Raw genomic sequence first — 26277 nt, forward strand, 5'->3', positions numbered from 1 at the left:
AATCAGGATTTTCATTCCCCTTAAGTTACGTTGTGAGCTACAAAGGTACATAACAGAATCCCGATCCTGATTCACTCTTTTATTCCTAATGAGAAATGCACAGATGCAGGCAGGGATCCCAACTGCTCTTCCCCTCACTCTGACATACTATTTCATATTTGCTTACAGCATAGAAGGAGGCTGTTCAGCCTGTCGAGTCTATGCCAGCTCTTAGGGAATTCCTATTATCTCATTCCTCCACGTACTTCCCTGCAAACACTTCTCCCTCACGTGCCCAGAAACTCCACCCTGATTCGCCTGCCACTCACCACCAGTAGCCAATGGACCTACTGACCGACATGAATGTCGAGCTCGGCTCATTTCCCCTCAAACCCACCATCCACCCTATTCATACTCCTTGTACTTATTCCAACATTTCTTGGGTGGAGTGTACTGGGGAGGTGTAATCAATTGCGATTCAACACAACATTTGACAACTGGAGGTTCACTATGTCTAGGTCCAACCATATAACAGTCATTGTCAACCCCGGGGCTCCTAATTTTGTGTTCAATAACAATACTGGAACGTCATCCAACAACCAACCTCTTCATGACTTGTGGAGAAATAGATGGTCTACCTATCTTCAGAAGACTGATGGGTGAAGTTCAAAATTCTAATAGGTGTGACCATAGTGGACCTAGAGATGGCTTCACTTGTAGGTAGCACCAGAAGCCTCCAAAATATGTAAGAAACATTGAAATATATTTAAGATTGAGATAGATTTTAGGATTATGGGGGAATTGAATATTAAGGGGAATTGGTAGGAAAGTGGAGCGAAGCCAAGATCAGAGCAGCGATATCCTTACTGAATGGCAGAGGTTTGTAAGACAGTTGCTGACAAATCCAAAACGGAATTCAGGAGGAACGTTTTTACCCAGAGAACAGAGAGAAGGCAGAGCTCAGTATCGTAGTGAGAAGTTGAATCAAATAGCATTCATGGATTTTTAAAAAACCTACACAGGTATTGTGCACAGTTCTGGTCGCCCTGTTATAGGAAAGGACATCATTAAGCTGGAAAGAGTACAGAAAAGATTTATGAGAATGTTGCCAGGACTCAAGAGCCTGAGTTATAGGGAGAGGTTGGGCAGGTTAGAACTTCATTCCTTGGAGTGTCAGAGGCTGAAGGGTGACCTTTATAGAGGTGCATAATTTCATGAGGGGCACAGATGGAACAAAATGCACACAGTTGTTTTCCCAGGGAAAGGGAATCAAAGACTAGAGGGCATAGGTTTAAGGCAAGGAGGGAAAGATTTAAAAGGGACCCGAGGGGCAAATTCATCATGCAGAGGGTGGTGTGTATATGGAACGAGCTGCCAGAGGGAGTGGTTGAGGCAGGTACAGTGACAACATTTTGTACTGGTACATGGAAAGATTTAGAGGGACGTGGACCAAACGTGGGCAAATGGGACTAGCTTAGATGGGCATCTTGGTTGGCATGGATGAGTTGGCCCAAAGGACCTGTTTCCGTGATGTATTACTCTATAACTCCAGGTATAAGTAAGAAAGGAACAGAGGGTGTTGACACATTTAAATGAATGTATTTATGTCTCTCCTTCCACAATGGTTTAGAGTGCTCTGTAGTTTGGTATCAATATCTAACACTGCCTAAAAAGTAGCTGACACAGAGCATAACTTTCCTGAAAACTGGTTAAAGCACAAAATGAGATTATCTGTGCAGGCACTGACCTGTTTCACAAGAGGAAAACCATCCACTGGTCCTTTGGTGTGTAGTTCAACAGATTAGTTATTTAAAAACCATCTAGGAGTCTCCAGCAGTTTCATATTAATCATGAACAAACGTCTACAAGCAAATCATGGAATGCATTTAGCGAGAGTGTGCTTTTTTTTTCAACATTTTTGTCCTTAAGGAGATGGGATAAATAGCCAATCAGGTAACAAATGATCTATTTGCTTCCCAATTGGTTGAATAGAGGCAGCTTGCCTTGATGAACAGAGGAGATTGGCAGCTAATTATATACATCTTGGAGGGGTGGACGGGCCAGTGGGAGGGACTGGGTCATGTGATGGAACCTGTGTTTACAAAAAAGTATTCAAACAGTGTTGACAATCCTGCAGAGGATTCTGTGTGCAATAAAAATGAGGCAAAATGAAGGTATTGGTTGGTGTTCTGATGAATAAATTTGTATGTGAACGTTTTGAAGTCTTCATCGTAGTGGAAAAATTGGTGCAGCCCAATAAAACTGTCTCATGGCCAAACAGGTGGAAATTTGCCCTCTGTATTGCTGAATTCTAATGGAAGCAAATCCAATGTGCACGCATTACTACATTGTGCATTTCGCACTTACAAGCGTCTTTGCCAAACGTGACCCCGATTAGCCATCGCAGAACATGGTGCCAGTGGATATCCCTGGTTGTTGTACTGGAGGACACCCTTCTGTAATCCAGGAGGGGCGAGGCAAATGGTTTCAAACAACATTACATCTGTGTGCTGGTTCCGCTTATTTTCCCCGTAAGGGTTGTGGCGGGAGGAAGGTTGGGTCAATAGGGGGTGATGTTGTGAAGACTTCATCTGATGAAACATTAGAGTCTCCCACAGCCTGGCTTTTCCCTAGATTATGTAGAGGGCACACCAGCCAGGTCTGAAATAAGTCCTTTCAGAGATCCATCACAGTTGAATGGCCTCCTTCCGCACTGTGTGATTCCCCACCTCATGATGTTGCAGTTGCCAGTCTCAAATGCTCACCAGCTATCACGGGACAATCCATGAATTAGCAAACACACAGGACAGTTTAATTTCTTCTCTTCTCCCAGGATCGCTGGATCCCTCTGACAGTTATTTCCCTTAAAATACATGCCTTTCTCTCATCAACATACATATATATATATAAATGAACAGACTATTTGGTGGATGAAGCTTAGATTGTTCCTACGTTAAAGTTGAAGTCTGTAGCTCAGTTTGTGACAGCCTGTCTGGCTGGAAGTTAGCACCACAAAGTCTTAATGCCGTGCTTGACATTCTAATGAAGGCAGTCATTCTCCTTCCTTCGGTAAGTGCATTGCCCTTGCTCTCTTGTAAAGCAATTGCAGTCCACAGGCTCTTTTCATATATAGTATTCTCACACACTCATGCACACACACAAACAACACACACGTGCACACATATGAAAACAATCAATTGCAGACCACACAAACTGTTAATACCTCTTACAAAAAATGCACATTTTATATATATATATATTTTATATACCTAGGTAATCGTCTAATTCTCCATGCTGATGAGTGTTCCATTTGTCCAGATGGATAAAATTCCATCAACAAGAGCTGGACTGGCTGGCAAATACTTTAAAGTTTCAAAGTTTGTGTAGCACCAACTGATCATCTCGTCTTCGTCATTAGTCCTTCAAGTTCTGCTGGATGCCAAAGGTCCATCAATCATTGTAGGGGGTGAAAAAAGACCCACTGACCCTTGTCCAAATCAGCCCCTAAACCACCTTGATGAAGGACTACAGGGGGCGCTGAGTTAGGAGTCCGCCCCTTTGTTGGACGCGGTCAATCTTTCTTGACAGCGGCCAATAAATAACCTATTTGGGGAGAGCTCTGGGGAAAGGGGGTTAAGAGAGAAGGTCAAGATGAGCACGGCGGCTAAAACGCTGATCGCTACCGGTTGGTTTTGCTGCAGGAATTGCAGCATTGCTTGCCGTAGAACTTATGGCCGCAGACACCATGTTGTGGGACCAGGTGACACCAACTAAAGTAGTCAACACAGTTGAGATCTACAAGGGGAGAAGAAAATATAAACCAGTGAAGGATAAAACCACAATGTAGATCACAAAACACTGTTGATATTTCTCCTATCCATCTGCAAAACATTCCAACTCAAATACTTCAACCAGTATCTCGCCTGTTACAGGGCTTTGTGGTTCTATTAGATTAGTAAACCAGATATCTGGACTGGTGATTCAGAGAGATTTCAAATCCCACTCACTGCAGGTGTTTAAATTCAATATGGAATTCTGCAACTTTAGGTAACTCTCACTTCCTTTCTATTTGTATCAGAACTGGCCAGTCTGCCTATCATAATGTTCGGGTCAGTTTTTCTTTAAGGAAAATCCTGAGGCGTTCTACACATATGCGAGGAACAAGAGGATGACTAGGGTGAGGCTAGGACCGCTCAGAGATAAGGGGGGAGAAATGTATCTGGAGGTGAAAGAGGTAGGAGAGGTCCTAAATGAATACTTTGCTTCAGTGTTCACTGAGGAGAGGGACTTAGATGAAGGGGAGGTTAGCGTAGAACAGGCAAATATGTTGGAGCACGTTGAGTTAAGAAAGAAGCAGTGTTGGAGCTACAGTTTCCTCCCACATTCTAAAGACGTACGAGTAGGTTAGTGTGGGCTTAAAATGGGTGGTGCGGACTCATTGGGCTGGAAGGGCCTGTTACCGTGCTGTATAAATGAAGTTTTAAGTTTTAAAAAGCATTAGGATAGATAAGTCCCCGGGGTCAGATAGGATATATCCCAGGGTACTATGGGAAGTGAGGGAAGAGATTGCTGGAGTGTTAACAATAATCTTTGAGTCCACCCTGGCCACAGGAGTGGTACTGGAGGATTGGAGGATGGCAAATGTTGTTCCATTGTTCAAGAAAGGGTAAAATGGATAATCCTCTGAATTATAGACCAGCTAGTCTTAAGTCAGTGGTGGGCAAGCTGTTGGAGAGGGTTTTTAGAGGCAAGATTTATGAGTATTTGGAGATACAGTCTTATAAGGGATAGTCAACATGGCTTTGTGAAGGGCAGATCATGCCTCACGAGCTTAACAGAGTTTTTCGAGGAAGTGACAAGATAGGTTGATGAAAGTAGAGCAGTGGATGTAGTATATATGGATCTTAGCAAGGCATTTGACAAGGTTCCCCATGGTAGGCTCATCCAGAAGGTCATGAGGTATGGGATCCATGGAAAATTGGCTGAATGGATTTGGAATTGGCTTGCCCACAGAAGGCAGAGGGTGGTTATTGAAGAGATGCATTCGTCCTGGAGGTCAGTGACTAGTGGTGTTCCGCAGGGATTTGTTCTGGGACCCCGGCTCTTTGTGATTTTTATAAATGACTTGGATGAAGAAGTGGAAGGGTGGGTTAGTAAGTTTGCAGATGACACGAAGGTTGGTGGTGTAGTAGATAGTGCAGAAGGTTGTCGTAGTTTGCAACGGTATATTGACAGGATGCAGAGCTGGGCAGAGAAGTGGCAGATGGAGTTCAACCCGGAGAAGCGTAAAGTGATACAGTTTGGAAGATCTAACTTGAAGGAAGAGAACATGGTTAATGACAGGATTCTTAGCAGCGTGGAAGAACAGAGAGATCTTGGGGTTCTAGTACACAGATCCCTCAAAGTTGCCGCGCAAGTTGATAGGGTGGTTAAAAAGGTGCATGGTGTGCTGGCCTTCATTAGCCAGGGGATTGAGTTCAGGAGCAGAGAGGTAATATTGCGGCTCTATAAGACCCTGGTTAGACCACATCTGGAATATTGTGTTCAGTTCTGGTCACCACACTATAGGAAGGATGTGGAAGCTTTGGAGAGGGTGCAGAGGAAATTTACAAGAATGCTGCCTGGATTGGAGAACATGTCTTATGAGGAGAGACTGAGCAAGTTAGGGCTTTTCTCTTTGGAGAGACAGAGGATGAGAGGCGACTTAATAGAGGTATATAAGATCATGAGAGGCATAGACAGAGTGGACAGCCAGCAATTTTTCCCCAGGGTGGTAATGGCCAATACTAGAGGTCACCCGTTTAAGGTGCTTGGAGAAAAGTTCGGGGGGGATGTCAGAGGTAGGTTTTTTTACACAGAGAATGGTGGGTGCCTGGAATGCACTGCTGGGGGTGGGGGGCAGGGGAGTGGTAGGGGCTGATATGATAAGGTCATTTAAGAGAGTCTCAGATAGGCACATGGATGAAAGAAAAATAAGATGAGATATCTCTGTTAGTCACATGTACATTGATACACACAGTGAAATGCATCTTTTGTGTAGAGTGTTCTGGGGGCAGCCTGCAAGTGTTGCCACACTTCCAGCGCCAACATAGCATGCCCACAACTTCCTAACCAGCAAGCCTTTGGAATGTGGAGGAAACTGGAGCACCTGGAGGAAACCCACACAGACACGGGGAGAATGTACAAACTCCCTACAGACAGCGGCCGGAATTGAACCCGGGTCTCTGGCACTGTAATAGCGTTATGCTAACCGCTGCACTACTGTGCCTGCCGGTAAATGGTTATGGGAGGTGAAGTAGAGAGGGGGATAGATAGAATATGGATAAGGTTTATACAGGTGGGCACAACATCGTGGGCTGAAGGGCCCGTACTGTGCAATACTGTTCTGTGTTAAATATTGGCCACCAGTTCTACTCAAAGCTGCACATTTAGCCACACTGACTTCAGTAGAGCTGAATGTACAGTTATAAGTACAACTCTCAGTTCAAAATCTTACACATACTAAGGCCCATTTTGCCTCTAAGTTTCCACTTTGGGACCTCAGTCACCTTACCTCCTTCAGATTTTGGAGAGAGGTGGGATTATATGTTCTCCGAGTGGTAGTCAACATTTACACAATGCATGACAATCATCTCATATCTCCTCTCACATTCTTAAAGACACTGAATCACAAAATGGTTGTGGCATGGAATGAGTACTGTTCAATATTCCCTGAAAGTGGCACCACAGGTCAATAGGGTGATGACAAAGGCATATGGCATGCTTGCCTTCGTAGGTCAGAGCATAGAATGTAAGAGTTGAGATGTTATGTTGCAGCTCTATAAAACACTGGTTAGGCCACACTTGGAGAACTAGGTGCAGTTCTGGTTGCCACACTATAGGAGGGATGCAATTACATGGGAAAGGGTACAGAGGAGACTCACCAGGATGTTGTCTGGATCAGAAGATTTGGTTATGGGGAGAGATTAGGTAAATTGAGCTTGTTTTCCCTGGAGTGAAGGAGGTTAGAGGTCACCTGATAGGTAATGTAAAAGATTATGAGAGAAATAGGGTAAATAGTCAAAATTTTTTTCCCATGGTAAAGTTATCAGAAAACAGTAGGGTATAGGTTTAAGGTGGTAAGAGAAGTTGATATCTGGAGCTTGTTGCCAGAAGAGGTGGTGGAGTCAGATACAATTGCAATGTTTGAGAGACATTTAGATGGACACTAGTAAGGCATAGAAGGATATGGACCTTGTGCAGGCTAATGGGATAAGTGTGGCCAGGCAAAAGAGTCGAACTGGACATGGTGGGCCGAAGGGCCTGTTTCCATTCTATTACCCTACAGGATAGAGAGTTCCAAAGAATCCCCACCTTCTGACAGAAGAAATCTCCCCTCATCGCAGTTGTAAGTGGTCTACACCTTATTGTCAATCTGCACCCTCAGTCCTAGACTCCCAGAAAGGGAAAACACCCTCCCTCCATCCGGACTGTCAAGCCCTTTAAGAATCTTGTAAGTCTCAATGAGATCTATTATTGTTCTAAACTCCAAGAAATACAGTCCTAGTCAACTCAGTCCTGCCCCAGTCTACCCTTAGTCAAGGACATAAGGCAAGCACGGTAGTGTAGTGGTTAGCGTATCGCTTTACAGCGCTAGCGACTGGGGTTCAAATCCGGCTGCTGTCTGTAAGGAGTTTGTCTGTTCTCCCCGTGTCTGCGTGGGTTTCCTCCGGGTGCTCTGGTTTCCTGCCACATTCCAAAGACGTACAGGTTAGGAAGTTGTGGGCATGCTATGTTGGCGCCAGAAGCATGGTGACACTTGCGGGCTGCCCCCAGAACGCTACGCAAAAAGATGTATTTCACTGTGTGTTTCGATGTACATATGATTAATAAAGATATCTCATCTTATTTATATTCTATCACAAATAAGGAGTTCAAAATTATACAAGGCTCTTGATGTGATTTAACCAACTGCAAGATAACATCCTTACTCTTGTATTCAAAACACTGCAAAGCGGATCAAGGTTTTCAACAGAGATGAAAACAGAAGGTGTGTCAGGGCCTCTGGTGACCAAGAAGAGCCTTACCTTTCCTGGGTGACGGACAGAAGATCGTATTACAAGCTCTCGACACCGCTGGTTTCTGGTGTACGAGGCATCCCACTGAGGGCCTCCCCTGTCGCAGGCAATGCATGGTACGGATTTGGACTCCTCCCCCGCACGTTACTGTACACTGCACGGGAAGGAAAGAAATGCAGGCTTGCATTTAAGTCGACCGTTAACACCCACTGGTTGTTTCAGTTGAAGTACATTGCTGGAGAGCAGTTACTGTTGTAATATAGCAGACATTGTGTGCACGACATTGTGATAATCACAAGATGGTCTGTTTTTGTTTGGGGAGTAAGTATTCTTTATGACATTCGAAGGAGGCCATTCAGCCCATGAAGTCTGTTGGCCCAGACACTGGGAATAACTCTTCCCTAATCTTTTATATCCATCTGAAAAGGCACGCGGGAGTTTGGCATGCATTTCCATGTGAAAGAAAGTATTGCTAGGCTACAAACATTCCCTGGGAAATGTTAATAGATAGTAAGCATCGGAATATAACATTGATGGAACACTGACCAACCAGTGTTACTATTTTCCATCAGCCTACCATAGATAGAGGAGGAGGAGGAATGGATCAGAGACTGGATTATGCTGGTAGCTGGTGACAATTCATCGACAACATTCAAAAGATTAATAGCTCCAAGTCAGAAGATAATGAAGGCAACAGGGGAAAAAAATGAGTGACAATTTTATAAACAGGGTTTAGAAATAATTTCTGAAGCTTCAGGTTTTGAAGAAAAACCTACATACTTACAAATCCCCGTCCACCCATTAGGGCATTGTATGTTCCCACAGCTGAAACATGTAGCCCAGTCTCTCTCTCCTATGGGTGAGCTCAGAAGGACTGATTTGACCTGTGCTGGGGCTGGAATTGGAGACGGAAGACACCGGAGCCCAAAACTTAAGTTGGGGTTGGTGCTGGAATGGGGAAAGGACCAGCAAATGCTTGGGGAAGGGGAGATGGTTAAGGCAGGCAGATGATATTTGGTGGTGGACAGGAAGGAAGAGGCTGGTGTTGTGTTCGGGAGTGGAAATCAGAAGTGAGAGATGGGCAGTTCCTCCAAAGGATCTGGGGTGGGAAGTTACATGTATATGTTGGGGGAGGTTGCACCAGCAGTACATGGGAGTGGAACGGGTGGGAATCGTCAAGGTGAGGGTGGCCTTGGTTGGGAACAGGGGAGATGGGAGCGTTGCAGGAAGGCATGAGGTTGCTTCATTCTGATTGCAGCCTGTCAAGGGTACATACTTGCACTCCTGGGCTATGGACCATGGTGCCCAAGGAATGCCAACAGTTTGTAACCCCAGGATAACATCGTCCAGATTCCCTGCAATGATCCAAAAAGGAACATTGCACAGCCAGTGGCACCAATATACATCCATGACGTAGAAATCGGTCTGGGGTCATCAGGATGACCGATCAGTCAAATTTCTTGATTGGCGCAAGGCGACCTAGAACTCACGACCAGTAAAATCTACTTCAAGTGAAAACAATATTCAATGACGTGGTGCTTCAAATAGAGCCACGCGATCTAATTGCTCAGCGTTAATACGGTATTTCGGACCTGAATCGTTATTCAGCCTTGGCCTCCTACCTGTTGCCATGGTGATGCGTACCACGCTGGTGCGGCATTGTTGAGGATTTGGTTCATGGAGGGGTTGGGGCAGGCGCCCAGATTACAAGCTCGCTCAAGATCGACTTTCGCTTTGGGCAGGTGTCGACATCTCCTCTGAGGGAAGGGCACGTACTTCCCCGACAGACTTTTCTCGCTGCACTTCAGCTCCCGTTTTTGTAAGCCGGGACCACAGGACACCGAGCACTGCACGAGGCAAAAACAAGCAGGGGTTTTACGCGAGAGAAGTAATTGCAAAGAGGGTGTCAAAGATGATTGCAAAGTCACAGTGCCAAAGAGATCCTTCTTCCTGCTCATTTACCCTTCCCCTCCTCCTCCTCCTCTCACCAAGGTGAAGTAAGCCAGCACGAATTAAAACACTGTACTGTGAGGAAAATGGTCAACTCCATCAGTATAAGTCGGTTAAATCAGCAAAATCAGCAAAGAAAAGATCTAATTTATTTTTAATATCCAATATAAAGATAATCTTAAATGGTTGACTCCACTTCTTCTCAATAGCATTGCCTGCTATAATTATGCCTTGGAGCAAAAAGGTGAAGGGTCTCTGATCACTGTGCTCAACGCTCAGTGGTGATGCATTTCTGATGAAGGCTCTTTGACTTGAAACACGTTTCTCTTTCCACAGAGGCTGCCTGACCTGCTGAGTGTTTTCAGCATTTTCTGTTCCTGTTTCGGATCTCAGCATTTGCAGTTTTTTGATTTTCATTTAGTGGCAATGTAATTCTGAACAGTGGCAATGCTTCTGAAATACATTTCGGTAGAACTAAATTTCAGAGATGGAGTGCAATATGCAGCTGCTTCTACACCGTGATTGTCACATGGAACCAAGAATAAGTTTCTTTATCCTGCACGTTTAATTACCCACCAATGTGCAGCCAATGGAACGCCGGTGTTAACTTCAAGAGAGAATTACAAAGGGTCGGAAGTCAGTTTTAACCTGGAGAAGTGTGCTCCAAAATTCAGGCAGGATGTAGTTGAATAGGCAGAGCACGAGTTAAATCAGAATGCAACCAAATTTAAACAGTTTAATTATCAGTATAAGCAGCCATTGTTGCCTTATGTTCCTTTTATTTTTCAAGGTTATCTAACTGAGCCATTTCAAGGGGTTCATTTGGGTAAATGCAGAGAAACTAATACCCCTGCAAGGGAAAATTCAGAACAAAGGGGAAGTGTTTAATGAAGGCCAGGCCCTTCAGGAGTGATATCGGGGAGCACTTTCTCACCCATGGGATAATGGGAATCCCAAAGTCTCTTACAGATGGAAGCATGGTTGAAGTTTTCAAGACTGGGAATTGGTTGAGGGTATCACGTGAAGGACTACGGGGACACAAGAGGCTGCAGATGAAGGGTCTTCACCTGAAACGTCGACTGTCCATTTCCCTCCACAGATGCTGCCTGACCCGTTGGGTTCCTCCAGCAGCTCATTTGCTGCTAAATTAGTATGTTGTATTATTTTTACCAAGGACAAGAACGCTGACAATTTCAGCTGATGGAGAGGTAGAGATAATAGGGTGAAAACTGACAGAAGTACAAGCGATGCCAGAGATTTTTATAGTAAACAGATCAATGATGGATGTTGCCTTCCTGAGACATCGCCTTTTGTAGATGTCCTCAATGGTGGGGAGAGCTGTACCCCTGATGTAACTGGCATCAATGTTTTGGGTCATTGACCTGAAATGTTGACCCCATCTGCTTTCCTCCATGGATGCTGCCTGGCCTGCTAAGTTCCTCCAGCATCTTATAATTTGCTGAATGGCCACCTTCTGTGAAGGAGGATGAGAGGTGACTTGATAGAGGTGTACAAGATGATAAGAGGCATAGATCGAGTGGACAGTCAGAGACTTTTTCCCAGGGCGACAGTGGCTAACACGAGGGGACATAATTTTAAGGTGATTGGAGGAAGGTATAAGGGGGATGTCAGGGGTAAGTTATTTTACACAGAGAGTGGTGGGTGCATGGAATACCCTGCCAGCAGAGGTTGTGGGGGCAGATACATTATGGACATTTAGGAGACTCGTAGATAGACACATGAATGATAGAGAAATGGAGGTCTATGTGGGAGGGAAGGGTTAGATAGATCTTAGAGCAGGATAAAATGTTGGCACAACATTGTGATCTGAAGGGCCTGTACTGTGCTGTAGTGTTCTATGTTCTTAAAGAAATAAGGTCCTTGTGTTTATTTTGTCATGCAAGTTATGTATAATTTATGTTTAAGCTTGTCATGTTTGTAATGTACTGTGCTGCTGCTTCAAGAAACTAATTTTCATGGCACTTATACCCTGGGTACGTATGCCCATGACAATAAACTTGCTGAGGTTGTACCACCCACCAAGTTAATATGGCATTCCCCTTATCTCTAAGTCATTGCCAGACCTCCATCCAGGCTGATGTGATCCACCTCAATCGGTCGTTCTTTGGGCACCTCCGCAGCACACAGATCTCCTGGTTCTTTGGCTTTGTTTCCTGGTTACACAGGCTGTCCAGTATGGTGTGCGGCTTGGACGTAGGGTTTGTGCTTCTACAGTAGACGTTGCGCTTTCGCATGCCCCGGCCGCAGGTTTTGGAACACTGGAAGCAGGAGATACAAGAACATGAGAAGTTGGAGAAGATGCAGTTTGCAAGAAGATGCACTCTTCTACTCAGTGTGATCCAGTCTTGGCCTCAACCCCATTTTCCTACCCATAACCCGAAACCCCACTGTAGACCAGAAGCCTGTGATTCACCTCCACTGGGGTTGGGAATTCTAAGGGTCCACAATTGAAGACATTTCTCCCAATCTCCCTGTCAGTGACCCCTTATTCTGAAACTAGTTTCAGGATTCCTCCACAAAGTCAAGCATCCTCTCAGCATCTGCAATATCAAGCCCTCTTAGACTCTTGCATGTTTCAATAAAATCATTCTTCTGCACTCTGAAGTATATCGGTCCAATCTGCTTATAACATCACTTTATGAAATAATCCTTTGGTGGTTACTTGGTAAATACATGGAAGTAAAGATATGGGAAATAATGGTCTTTTCCCCAGGGTCGAGGAGTCCAAAACTAGAGGGCACAGGTTCAAAGTGAAAGGGGGAAGATTTAAAAGGGACCTGAGGGGTAAACGTTTCACACAGAGGGTGGTGGGTATATGGAATATTGGTAGAGGCAGGTACAATTACATAATTTAAAAGTGATTTGGACAGTTAGATGGATAGGAAAGATTTAACGGGAAGTGGGACAAGTGTAGGCAAATGGGACTAGCTCAGTTAGGCAACTTGGTTAGCACAGATGAGTTGGGCCGAAGGGCCTGTTTCCGTGCTACTAGAGCTCTATGACTCCACGTATCTGAGGAGCATTTCAGTACACTTCATATCAACAAAGGACCATTGTAATGTTAGCTTTGGCACTCTCCTCAGAGCCCTACGTTTGTTTTACTCCCAAGCCACGTATGCCTCAGCCAGGTGAACACTTTAGCGAAAGGCCAAAGAGGTGCTCTCAGGTGGGATGTAAAAAATCTAAGCATTTTTTTCCCTCTTGGGTAATACAAATAGGTCCTGTGAAACTATCCTGAAAAGCAAGGAAGATCTCCCTGACATCCTGGCTGATAGTCCATCCATCAACTATTACTCCTGAAATAGATTAAATGTCCACAGGACTTTGCTAGATTACAAAAGGACTTCATTGGCTGTAAAACTCTCTGGGCATCACAAGGTGCTATAGTAATTCAACTTTTTTGTTTGTTATTGTGGCAAAACTATTGAGAAGGATGCTTGGGGAATTTCTTTCCCTTCTGGGAATCACACCATGAGGTTTTTAAATCTATTCTTACCTTTGGAAAAGCACAGGATGTCTTGGATAAATATCCTATTTTAAAGGGTGTGCCTCTGCCTATTCAATGCTCCCCTAGTAATTACAAAATCACACTCTGCACTAGAACTTGAACTCAATGCCCAAATGTATCTTCACTGCAACAGCTTTAAGGAAAGCCACAGACACAACCCTGATTTTTTTTGTTAATCAGAAGTGTTAAGGAATATGGAGGAAAGAGAGAAATATGAAATTAAGGCACAGATCAGCTGTGGTCTTGCTGAATGCCAGCACTAAGGTGAGAGGGGAAAGGTTTCAAGGAGACTTGAGGGAAAAGTTTTAATGCAGAGGGTGTGTGTCTTTGGAACAAGCTGCCAGAGGAAGTGGTTGAGGCAGGTACAATAACAACGTTTAAAAAGGCAGTTGAACAGATACATAGATCGGAAATGTTTAGAGGGATAGGGGCCAAACACAGGCAAGTGGGACTAGCTCAGGTAGGCAACTTGGATAGCATGGAGAAGTTGGGCCAAAGGGCCTATTTCTGTGCTGTATAATTCTCTGACTCTGATATGGGCGAAGGGCTGAATGGTTTCCTCCTTATCATCTGATTCCTATCTTATGTAAAATTGTAGAGACAAGGAAATTAAATCAGGAAATAAAATTAATGGTACTTAATTTCAGTGGGTATATTAACCGTTTGCTGAGAGCAACAGGGCAAGCACTTGGGAATATTAAATGCATTCCCCCCCCCCCCAACCTCCCCCACTCCCCCACCAGTCTCAGTCGAAGCAATGATGTTCAAACTCACTGCCAAACCTGAGGCCGAACGGATTGGTCACAGAGCAGAATGCCAACATCAAACATTCGAGCAATCACCATGACCTAAGAGGCCGTCCATCAAACCACTACTGAAGATGCAAAGGGGCATGGACCAGAGGGGTCACCCTGATTTAACACTGCTCTATCTCTTTACGCAGTTATTTATCCACAATATGTGGATGTCTCCTGCAATGCCCTCATTTATTGTCGATCCCCAATTGCCCCAGAACTGAGGGGGCAGTTAAGAATCGACCACATTGGTGATTCTGGAGTCACGTATGGGTCAGACAAGAAAAGGGCGTTGAATTCTCTTCCCTGAAGGACATTACTGAACCAGGTGAGTTTTTTTTCACAACAATCCAGCAGTGTTGTGGTCTTCCTTGCTGAGACAAGTGTACTAATTTACTACAACACGGAACGAGGCCATATAGCCCATACCGACTTCCAATACAACACTCCCCTCAGCCCCATTCCCCCTCTCCTTATCTGCCTACATTCCTGCTACTTTATTCCCTCTCACTTGCCCATCAACATCCCTTTGATTCTATTGCCACTTGTAGGGTGATTTACAACAGCCAATTAACTGACCTTCACTTCTTTGGGATGTGGGAGGAGGCAGAGCACCCAGAGGAAACCCATGTGGTCATGGAAGGAACACACAAGGTCCACACAAACAGCACCAGAGGTCAGGACTGAGTCTGGTCCCTGGACCTGTGAAGTAGCAGTTCTACTCACTGTGTCACTCTATCTTCCATTTAATTTCAAATTCCAGACTTGATTAATTTAATTTGAATTTAAATTCTTCAGTTGCCATGTTGGGATTCGAACTAAAATCTCTTGATTAATGGTCCAGAAATCTAGTTGCTAGTCCAGTAACAACCACTACTCTCAACTCCCTAGATCTTCCAAGTCCATTAAGCTCAGGTACAGTACATGAGAATAAACCTTGTTTACTGGCACGGTAGTATAGCAGTTAGCGTGATGCTATTACAGAGTCAGCGATCGGGGTTTGTAAGGATTGCCGCTGTCTCTAAGGAGTTTGTACGTTCTCCCCGTGTCTGCGTGGATTTCCTCCGGGTGCTCTGGTTTCCTCCCACATTCCAAAGACGTATGGGTAGGTTAACATGGGTGTAACTGGACAGCGCGGACTCACTGGGCCAGAAGGGCCTGTTACGGTGCTCTATAAACAAAGTTTAAAGAGATCCTGAATCTGCCCAATTCATCACTTGATCCATGTAGGCATCGTGAACTATTGTCTCGAAAGGATCTGTAAGAAACCAATGGGCCTTCCTGTCACTGAACTGCAACCAAAGGTCCAATCCTCACACCACCACCACCACGCGGCTGATCTTTGTCTCCCTATTATCATCTTTAACTACTACCCAAAAGTAAAATGATGCAGATGCTGAAGATCTGAAATAAAAACAGAAAATGCTGGAAATGATAGACTTTTGTTGCCTTCGAATATCTGGTTCTTCCTCCAACGATGCTGTCTGACCTGCTGAGTACTTCTAGCATTTTCTGTTTTCTATCCAAGATTCCCAGCAAGTGCATGTTTTAAATTTTGCACTGATTGCAAATGGATTGCAATAATATAAAGTCCCTCAGATGAATAAATGATGAATTACTATGCCTAAAGGTATTCAAATCAAGACAAAGGAAATCTCTGCAGCTTCAGTTTTCATTGTCAAATTCCAGGTGGCAGTCTGGACTGCAAGATTGTATCAGGAGCCAGAATGTACAACTTGTCCAACCTGAAACATAACTGATCACTGATACCACCACATAAATGACCCTAAATACTTTTCAAACACATTGATTCATGTCTCCTCCTTGAATGAGAAGGTTTGGGGAGGGCTTAGACTTTCCAAAAGTGGTTTTCAAAGTGGGGGCATAACTCTCAGGTGGGTCAGTGGATTTAAAAAAAAAGGCTGCTGTTTCGGCTCCTTTAAGTAAAAACCAGTACACAGAATGGAAAACTTATTATTGGCCGAGTGAGTGAAACATTTTGTGAAAGTAGGTTGTCTAAAAAAAAAATTTGAAGCCACTGATTTAGACCAAGGTGATAAGAATGGACCTGGTCCCTGGGGTAACATGTTCCCCAAATTCTAACCACTTTGCCATCTTCTAACTTCTGAGTAAAGATGTTTCACCAGAATTTCACACCAAATTTATTACTGACACTCTTATCTTTACAACACCTGTTTACAGACTTTTCCAAGTGTAGATACTTGCTATATGTCCACCCTTCCAAAGATTAAAGAGATTTATCTGGTCACCCTCAAGCTTGCTATTCCACAGAAAACACTGTTGGCTTGTTAGTCTGCATTGAAGTATAGATCTCTTTTTGTTTGTGCCTCTTTTCTAGTCCCTCACTTGTTCTATTCTTAGTAACTTCGAGACCGGAACCATGTACAATGAATCAAGTGAATAAAAGGCTTGCAAGTGGGATCGCTTTCGTCTGGAGTTTAGAGAAATCCTCGTCCAGGCACATGACTTCTTGGCAAATGAAGTCGATTAGGATTCACAGGTTGTAAAATCGCTGTGACTGAAACATGATCATCCCAAGACAAGAGCTCTAAATCTCTGGCGGGCAGTAAATTGCAGATCTCAACGTACCGACATCTCACCAGACCTAAGCAGGTGTGGTTTCTTCTGCAGATGTCACCAGGGCAAGTGAAATCCTCTGCACGACCTTCAGAGGGCAGCAGCATTGTGTGAAAGAACAACAAAGCGCTTTCAGAAAAGCCTCATTCCCTGCAGCTCTATTCAAAAGTCTAATAGGAAATGAAAAGATGTTTATAAATGTTGGAACGCATCCAATAAAGGCTTCTATTACAGGAGAATATCTGAGCACAAAGGGATTTCCAAATCGGATCTGAACTGAGTTTATTTTTGTTCATTTGTCGATGTCACTGACAACATCTGTATGTTTTGTCCATTTCGAGTTGCTTTTGAATTGAATGGCTTGTTAGGACATTTCAGAGTGCAGTTAAGAGCAGTATGTTGCTCTGTGTCCAAAGTCTATTATAGGTAGGGCCTGAACTTTTCTGTCCTTTGTCCATATTTCCAGGAAGGTTGTCTGTAAATCCCTGGCATTTTGTGAAAATTCAATTGATGAGCAAATAAAATTTCAGTTGCAGCTGGATGCGCACAGAAATTTTGATCCAAGGTGACTTTTGTGGCAGTTGGAAAACATTATAAGCCCTTCACAAGGAATTGTTTCTCTCAAACAGAAATCACACATCAATAAAGAAGGTAATTTTGTCCATCTGGCCAGTTTGATTTGGCATGTTACCAAATACTCTAACAAGCTTCTACAGATGCACTGTTGAAAGTGTCCTGATTGCATCATGGCCTGGTATGGCAATTCTAAAGAATAGGATCACAATAGGCTGCAGAGAGTATGGGACATAGCCCGGTCTGTCATGGCACATCCCTCCCCACCACTGACAGCATCTACATGAGGCGCTGCCTTGAAGCTGGCATCCATCATCTAGGATTCCCACCATCTGGGTCATACCCTCTTCTCGCTGTTACTGTCGGGCAGGAGGTACAAAAGCCTGAAGTCCCACATCACCAGGTTCAGGAACAGCTACTTTCCTACAACCATCAGGTTCTTGAACTGACCTACACAGCCCTAACCCTACCTCAGCAATGGAAAACTACCGTGGGCTCGTTTTTTCTTTGCATTAACGTCTTGTTTTGCAGTGTTTTTTTCCTTCACTGTCTTGTATAATTTGTGTTCTGTGTGTTGTCTGTACCTACGTGCCTGTGATGCTGCTGCATGCATGTGTTTCACTGTACCTGCACATCACCGTACTTATGCACATGACAATAAACTCAACTAATAAAAAAATTATTCAATTCATTGCACTTTCTGCATAACCTTGATATTTCCCCCCTTCAATATTTTTCTCTATAATCTTACTTCTCTACTCTACTTGTTCACATTATGGAGCCTTCTATCAATTGTTATAATGTAGATGTGCTATTTTCTGTGCTTCACCACGTAACCCCACCACAAGGTGGCAGGAGTTATTACAGTTTAGAAAGCCATATCCTACTGTTAACATCAGAAATAACAAAGTATAGAAAGTGTGGTTTCAAAATTGAGACAACACACCCAGATCCAATTTGCTTCCTGCATCTAACACCTCTTTAGCCAAAGGCTTTGGAAGTTATTGAATACTTGAATGCGAACCACCCAGAAGAGAGGGTGGCAGGGGTGTGCCCGGGTTTGGGAGAAGTGGGGTACAACCCCCCACAATAATCATCTGGAATTTGTGGCGTTATGAATATGTGAACACATATTTGGTCTTGTATGTCATTGACAGGGGAGTCTAAAATTGAAGGCTTAAGTTTAAGGTGAGAGGGGAAAGGTTTAAAAGGGACTTGAGTGGCAAGTTTTTCCACACAGAGGGTGGTAGCTTGGACAGTCAACTTGGTTGGCATGGACGAGTTGGGCCGAAGGGCCTGTTTCCACGTTGTATGACTTTATGACATGTAAACACACATTTGGCCATTGGTGTTATGGATATGAGAACACGCTTTTGCCCATTTTACATTTAAGGATGTGTGCGCGTAATATCACCTATTTAGGTTTGCATATTCATGCAGCTCACTTATTATGACACGCAAGGAGGCCATGTGGCCCACTGAGTCTATGCCAGCTCCAAGCAGAGCAATCCCGTCAGTACTATTTCCCTTATCTTGTCCCCATGAAGCCGTGCAACTTGTTTTCCCATCAACCTCCCTTTCTGAACCTTTTGCCGCTTATCTGCACTGAGTTACAAACAACCCTACCCAATCAACCAAAGCACGTCTTTGGGATGTGGAAGGAAACCAGAGCACCCACGACGTCATGGGGAGAACGTGCAAGTTCCACAAAGATAACACCCAAGGTCAGGATTGAACCTGGGTCCCTATGAGACAGCTTTCGCCCATCAGATATAATGTATACTGTATGTAGACGTAGTATCGCACGTGTGGGGTGATGGACATAGCCCTCCAAAAGACGTCTCTCACAACATATAAGAAGCATCTGGATGAGCTCTTGAATAGGCACAGTAGGCTACGGACCAAATGGGTGAATGGGATTAATACAAATGGATATTTAATGGCATAGACACTGTGGGTCAAAAGGCCTGAACTCCCTACCCAACCACACTGTGAGAGTACTGCAGAGGTTCAGGAAGGTAGCTCACCATTGCCTTTCCAACAGCAATAAGGGATAAAACCATAACATATAGGCTTTAGAGAGGGTGTAGGGGAGGTTTACTAGGATGCTGCCTGGATTAGAGGGCATGTGCTATCAGGAGAGGCTGGACAAATTTGGGCTCTGTTCTCTGGAGTGGCAGAGGCTGAGGGATGATAAAACTATGAGGGGCATAGATAGGGTGGAGAAGCAATATATTTTTCACATTATTGAGCGATCCAATACCAGAGGGCATGCATTTAAGGTGAGAGGGAGTAGGTTCAGAGCAGACGTGAGGGGTAAGTTTTTTACTGAGAGAGCGGTGGATGCCTGGAATGCATTGCCTGATAGGCTGGTGGAGGCAAACTCATTGGGGGCTTTTAAGAGGGGCTTGGATGGGCACGTGAATGAGAGGAAAATGGAGGAATATGGGCATTCTGTAGGTAGGGGGGAATACTGTACTGTTCTATGTTCCACATAGGAGCAATAGGAGTGGAATAAGGCCATTCAGCCCATTGAGTCTGCTCTGCCATTCAAACATGGCTGATACTTTTTTTCCTTCAACCCACTTCTCCCACCTTTTCCCCGTAACCCTTAACTCCCTTACCAATCAAGAACCTATCAATCTCTGGCCTCTACAGCCCTCTGTGGCAACAAGTTCTACAGATCCACCATCATCTGGCTGAAGAATGGATGGGCAATAAATGCTGGCCAAAGAATGAATTTTTATAAAAAAGCACCGCGTTTTTTGGGGCAGAATCAAACCCCACCCACAGACATGCTGCAAAATCCTTGGCAGCCAGTCTCAACGACTTCAAGATGTCAACTTTGGATACCCAGGCACTCCCACATCACAGCTGGGTTTACCTGGGTCCACGCTCCAGTGCTCCACTCTGGAGGGCAGTCATGGATGTTGCAGGGCTGTACTTGGGAGGGTGTCATCATGGGGCACATGGAGTGCGGCACAGCCTGGTCGCGTTGGAAGGCCACCTTGCGGAAACACTGAATCTGGCGGGTCTGCTCCCCTCCTCCACAGGACCTGCTGCACTCAGCCCACTTGCCCGTGGACCAGCTGTGATGGAAGCAGACAAAATGGGTGAGCAGATTGACGAAGAACAGAGAATGCGACAAAAACCCAAAACATCAACACATCCAGGAATGTGAACCAGATGCCTCTCCTCGGATGAGATCCACTTCTTCCCCCATCTTCTGTCAGATGTATCTCTGTAATAGGATTTGTGGTTTGGCTCAGATGTGGTCGATTAAAAATAGAGGCCGTAAATATTAATGAAAGACTTGGATTTCTGTAGCACCCTTCACAACCACAGGGTGACTCAAAGCATAGTGCGGCCAATGCAGTATGTTAAGAGTGAAGCTACAGGTGCAATGTGGAAGTGTGGCAGGGCACAGCAAGATTCCATAAGTAAAGACTCGATAGTTGTGATGCCTCTTGATGGATAAATATTGGTTGGGACCGTCAGGATGAAATGCCTAATCTTTTCCTAAAGAATGCTAGGATTATTTAAAAAAAGGCTGCGAAAAGCTCTGCTTCACTGGTGCTTGCTGTGCAGAAATTCAGTCAGGGGCTGGGTATGCTCAGTTCCTGACATCCCAAAGCCATTCCACAAGTCAGGAGCATGATGGAATACTCTCCACTTGGCTGGAACAGTGTGCATCCAACAACCCTCGAGGTCCACACCGATCAGGACAAAACAACACTGAAGTTACTTGCCTAAACTACTCTGACAGCACCTCTCAACGCCACGACCTCCACCATCTTAAGAACAAGGGCAGCAAGCTCACGGGAACACCACCACCGGTGGCTTTCTCTCCAAGTCAAACACTATTCTGGTTTGGAAATGTATTGCTGGTCCTTTGCCAGTGGCGCAAACCCTGGAACTCCTGAGCCAACCACACTGTGGGAGTACCTTCACCACAAGTACTTCAGCGGTTCAAGAAGATATCTTACCGCTGTCTTCTCAAGAACAATTAGGGTGGGCAGCAAATGATGGCTTTGCCAGTGATGATCAAATACCAAAAAAATGAATGAAAAATAGCACCCAGTGTTGTGGTCCAGAATAAAACCAATCCACAAAAAAACTGCAGAAACCTTGACAACCAACTAAGATATAATCACAGTTTAGCCAGCTGTCAAACCAGTCAATCTGAAGGCTTGTGAATATCACTTAGAGCAGTGTGCAACACTACCATATAACACGTTTAGCACTACTAGCCGGGAATGAACTTCTAGTCATGTGATACACATTACACCAATGTCTGGATAAAATCAACAGGAAAAAGTGTTGTCTTTTTTATTGTGATACATGATGATAACCAGATCGAAGATCGTAAACAAAATTGTTTATTGCAATAAGAATGCAAATGCATGGTAGGTTTGGGATTGATTTGAGTCGCTTGTAAAGCTTTTAATTAACGCAATGTTAAAATCTTGGACTTGGGGCTGTGTTTCAATAATGAAAATTCCTTCCTCTAATACTACAGCAGTATCTTTTCTGCCTTTGTCACAAAACATTTCATGGAACCAATTACCCAGGAAAATGTAATGGCAGATCCAGCACTGTCATCAGCTTTACAACTTGATAGAAAAAATGCATTTTGTAAAACATATTCAATTTTTTTTCCCCAAAATCAAGGCTTCGCCGGCAAGGCCACCATTTACTGCCCATTGATATCTTCCTGGAAATGGAACAGCCTGCTAGACCAATTGAGCTCTGGAGTCACGTATAAGCAAGGCCAAGAAAGGAAGGCAGTTTTTCTCCCCTGGAGTATATGAGTGAAACAAAGAGGTTTTACAACAATGTGGTCACCATGAACAGCAGATTGGAATTTGAACTAGGGCCTCTGCAATATTTGCTTGGTAATTTAACAGCAACACCACCTATTCTTTCTGAGGGGCAGGCACAGTAGTGTAGCGGTTAGCATAATGATATTACAGCGCCAGCGACCCAGATTCAATTCCTGCCGCTGTCTCTAAGGAGTATGTACGTTCTCCCCGTGTCTGCATGGGTTTCCTCTGGGTGCTCCGGTTTCCTCCCACATTCCAAAGACATACGGGTTAGGAAGTTGTGGGCATGCTATGTTGGCACCGGAAGCATGGTAACACTTGTGGGCTGCCCCCAGAACACCCTACGCAAAAGATGCATTTCACTGTGCGTTTTGATGTACATGTGACTAATAAAGATATCTTATCAACTGAAAGCAGAACAAAGAAAAAATGAGATGAACATTTATTATTCATTATAGCTCTGATTGAGGGGTCAGTGAAGGTAAGGCTGAACTACTTCTTCAGAATACAAGCAATATGAAGTCTACTCTAAGCAACAGACAATCTGCTGGAGGAACTCAGTGGGTCAAGCAGCATCTATGGAGGGAAAGGAACTGTCAACACTTTGGGTCAAGATCTTGCAAGGAAACTTGCCAGGTATCTACTCTGCACCAGGTACTGGATCAATAAATTCTAATCTCATTGTGTCCTAACCTCAGAGGTATCCCCACCAAATGTTGTCAAACCAAGGCATCAGCTCCAATGCCCCTAGAAAGTGCCATTTCTAATCAATCTCTCGGACCTCCACCCCCAGTTTTACCAAAGGCCAACATCTCCAGTGGCGCCAGCAATATCACCCACATTGCCCCATCACCAACAACCAAATTTCATGCCGGGAACTTTTCTTTCCAATGTAAATATTTCACCTATTGCCTTGCTGTGTTGTATGAACTTTACAAATAATGACAGCAAACACATCAGAGAAGCAGTCACATCAAAAATCCACTCACTTACAATTGATAACAGTGCACCAGTAAACATTTCTTAATCCATTAAATTAAACTGATATTCAATTGCTTGTGAAATCAATGTGAATGCCTTAATTATCACATGACAGGAAAAGGTGACGTATCACCTAATGGATAGGAGAGTGGTGTACCAGAGGGTGCTGCTGCCCTACAGCTCCAGCCTCCCGGGTTTGATCCTGACCTCGGGCATTGTCAGCATGGGTTTCACCGAGATGGACCAATTTCTTCTCACACCCCAAAGACGTGCTGTTAGGGTAACTGGCCACTGTAAATTGCCCCTGGTGTAGATGGCTGGCAGGTAACCAGATGGGGATGGGGAGGGAAGGGAGTGGATGGGATTGTGAGAGAGATTACAGGAGAAATAGGTGGGTAATGGGATTGATAGGAATGCTCTCAGGGCTGGCATAGATTCGATAGGCTGAATGGCCTCATTTTAGGTTGTGAGAAAAAAGATGGAAGAAAACTTGCAGAATTTTGCTTGTATATATATATTTATAAGACATTACAGCACAGTACAGGCCCTTCAGCCCACAATGTTGTGCCGACATCTTATCCTGTTCTAAGATCTATCTAACCCTTCCCTCCCACATAGCCCCCCATTTCCCTATCATTCAATGTGTCTGTCCAAGAGTCTCTTAAATGTCCCTAATGTATCTGCCCCCACAACCTCTGCCGGTAGTGCATTCCATGCACTCACCACTCTCTGTGTAAAAAACTTACCTCTGACAGCCCCCTTATACCTTCCTCTAATCACCTTAAAATTATGCCCCTTGTGTTAGCCATTTTCGCCCTGGGAAAGAGTCTCTGACTGTCTGCTCGATCTATGCTTCTTATCATCTTGTACACCTTTATCAAGTCACATCTCGTCCTCCTCCTCTCCAAAGAGAAAAGCCCCAGCTTGCTCAACTATCCTCCCTCATAAGACATGCTCTCCAATCCAGGCAGCATCCTGGTAAATCTCCCCTGCGCCCTCTCTAAAGCTTCCACATCCTTCCTATAATGAGGTGACCAGAACAGAACACAATACTCCAAGTGTGGTCTAACCAGAGTTCTAGATCCAATCACTAATACATCTAGTATGAATCCCATTAAGTTTTATGTGCTCAACTATAAGTAGAATTAACTAAACAACAAGAAATCATACCATGGAGAGGGTTTTGAAAGGATCCCATAACTAGACATCAATAGGGAAATACAAAGCTGCGTGTTAGGTATGAGAACTCCCCGAATTATTTCACAGATGCACCACAGAAAGCATCCTATTCAGATGCATCACAGCTTGGTATGGCAACTGCTCTGCCCAAGACTGCAGGAAACTGCAGAGTTGGGAACACAGTCCAGTCTATCATGAAAACCAGCCTTCACTCCACTGACTCTGTCTACACTTCCCGCTGCCCTAGAAAAGCAGCCAAAATAATCAAGGAGCCCTCCCACCCCAGTCATTCTCTCTTCTCCCCACTCCCATCGGGCAGAAGATACAAAAGCTTGAGACCACGTACCACCAGGCTCAAGGACAGCTTCTATCTCACCGTTATGAGGCTCTTGAACAGACCTCTTATACGATAAAGATGAAGTCTTGATCTCTCAATCTACCTCGTCATGGCCCTTGCACTTCATTTGTCTACCTGCGCTCTACTTTCTCTGTAACTGCAAAACTACATTCTGGTTTCTGTTTATTTTTCTTTTTGTAGTACCTTGATGTACTTATATATAGAATGATCTGACTGGATGGCACTTAAACAAAAACTTTTCACCGTATCTTGGTACATGTGACAATAATAAACCAATTACCAATTAATATTGTATCAGTTACGGAATCTATCTCATCATGACCCTTGCACCTTATTATCTGCCTGCACTGCACTTTCTCGGTTACTGTAACACTATATTCTGCATTCTGTTACTGCTTTTCCCTTGTACTACCCCAAAGCGTCTTATGTTTTTGAAATGATCTGTATGGATGGCTTGCAAAACTAAGTTTTTCACCATACCTTAGTACAATAATAAACCAATTACCAATATCAGCATGGAGACTACAACAATTCAGCAAGGTGCTGGTGAAGAGGACTGGAGATGGGTAATAATTGATAGCCTTGCATTAAGAAGACTGGTTTTTATTCTTGTGTTCCAGGTCACTATCAGACAGGTTGCTGAAGGTCAAATGGTTATAAATTAAACGGTTATTCAGAAAGTGTATTGGAGAGCAAAACAGGATATGTGTAAGGTCATTTCTACAAATGAGGTGGGAAACTCTTGCTGTTAATTCCTTTCACAAAGGTAATGAGAACATTTTTGAGGGAGTCTTAAGTGGGGAAGGGTTAATAACCAAAATGTGAACACCTGTTAGCAAGAAATACATGTGCTGACTGCATTCCTGGGACCAATCCTTCTGTGCTTCCACCAAGTCTAGACCTGATGAAATCTGTCCGCCACGTTACCTGGCATCAGTCACATCATCACGCCTTACAATCAGTTGTCCATATGGGGAACTTTGCTGTTTCCAGCAAGCGTACTGTTGGGACCTGAACTCAGCGACAAACAAGATCCACAAAGTCACCCTGGCCAGGTGTGGCTGGGGTACTGCTCCACCATTACAGAGTTGGTGCTTAATACCAGCCCTTTGGATGGAAACTTAAACCAAAGCCCTGAAGCTTCTTGGGCAGCACAGTGGCACAGCCATTAGAGCTGCTACCTCACAACGCCATTGACCCGGGTTCAATCCTGACCTCCGGTGTTGTTTGTGTGGAGTTTGCACATTCTCTCTGTGGCCGCGTGGGTTTCTTCCCACATCCCAGAGATGTGCTGGTCGGTAGGTCAATTGGTCACGGTAAACTGGTTCGAGTGCGCGTAGGTGAGTGGTTGGATTTGGGGGGAGTTGATGGGAATGGGTAGAGAAGAAAATACATGTCGTTCCTGGGTTATGAGCTGATGGGCACCCTGTACATATGTTTGGGAGATCATCGGGAT

General features: G+C 44.3%; 1 protein-coding gene across 1 annotated transcript in view; it reads right to left on the minus strand.

Annotated features, from left to right (window-relative positions):
* Window positions 1-211: 211 nt before the first annotated feature.
* The window catches only part of adamts18 (ADAM metallopeptidase with thrombospondin type 1 motif, 18), a 242553-nt gene continuing 216487 nt past the window's right edge, over window positions 212-26277 (minus strand). Inside the window, 5 exon segments of the mRNA XM_052028680.1 lie at window positions 212-3774; window positions 8046-8190; window positions 9659-9883; window positions 12071-12265; window positions 20365-20569. Of these exon segments, the coding sequence (XP_051884640.1) occupies window positions 3659-3774; window positions 8046-8190; window positions 9659-9883; window positions 12071-12265; window positions 20365-20569 (886 nt within the window). The 3' untranslated portion in view covers window positions 212-3658.

This window comes from Pristis pectinata, chromosome 13 (assembly GCF_009764475.1).
Source record: "Pristis pectinata isolate sPriPec2 chromosome 13, sPriPec2.1.pri, whole genome shotgun sequence".
Taxonomy (NCBI): domain Eukaryota; kingdom Metazoa; phylum Chordata; class Chondrichthyes; order Rhinopristiformes; family Pristidae; genus Pristis; species Pristis pectinata.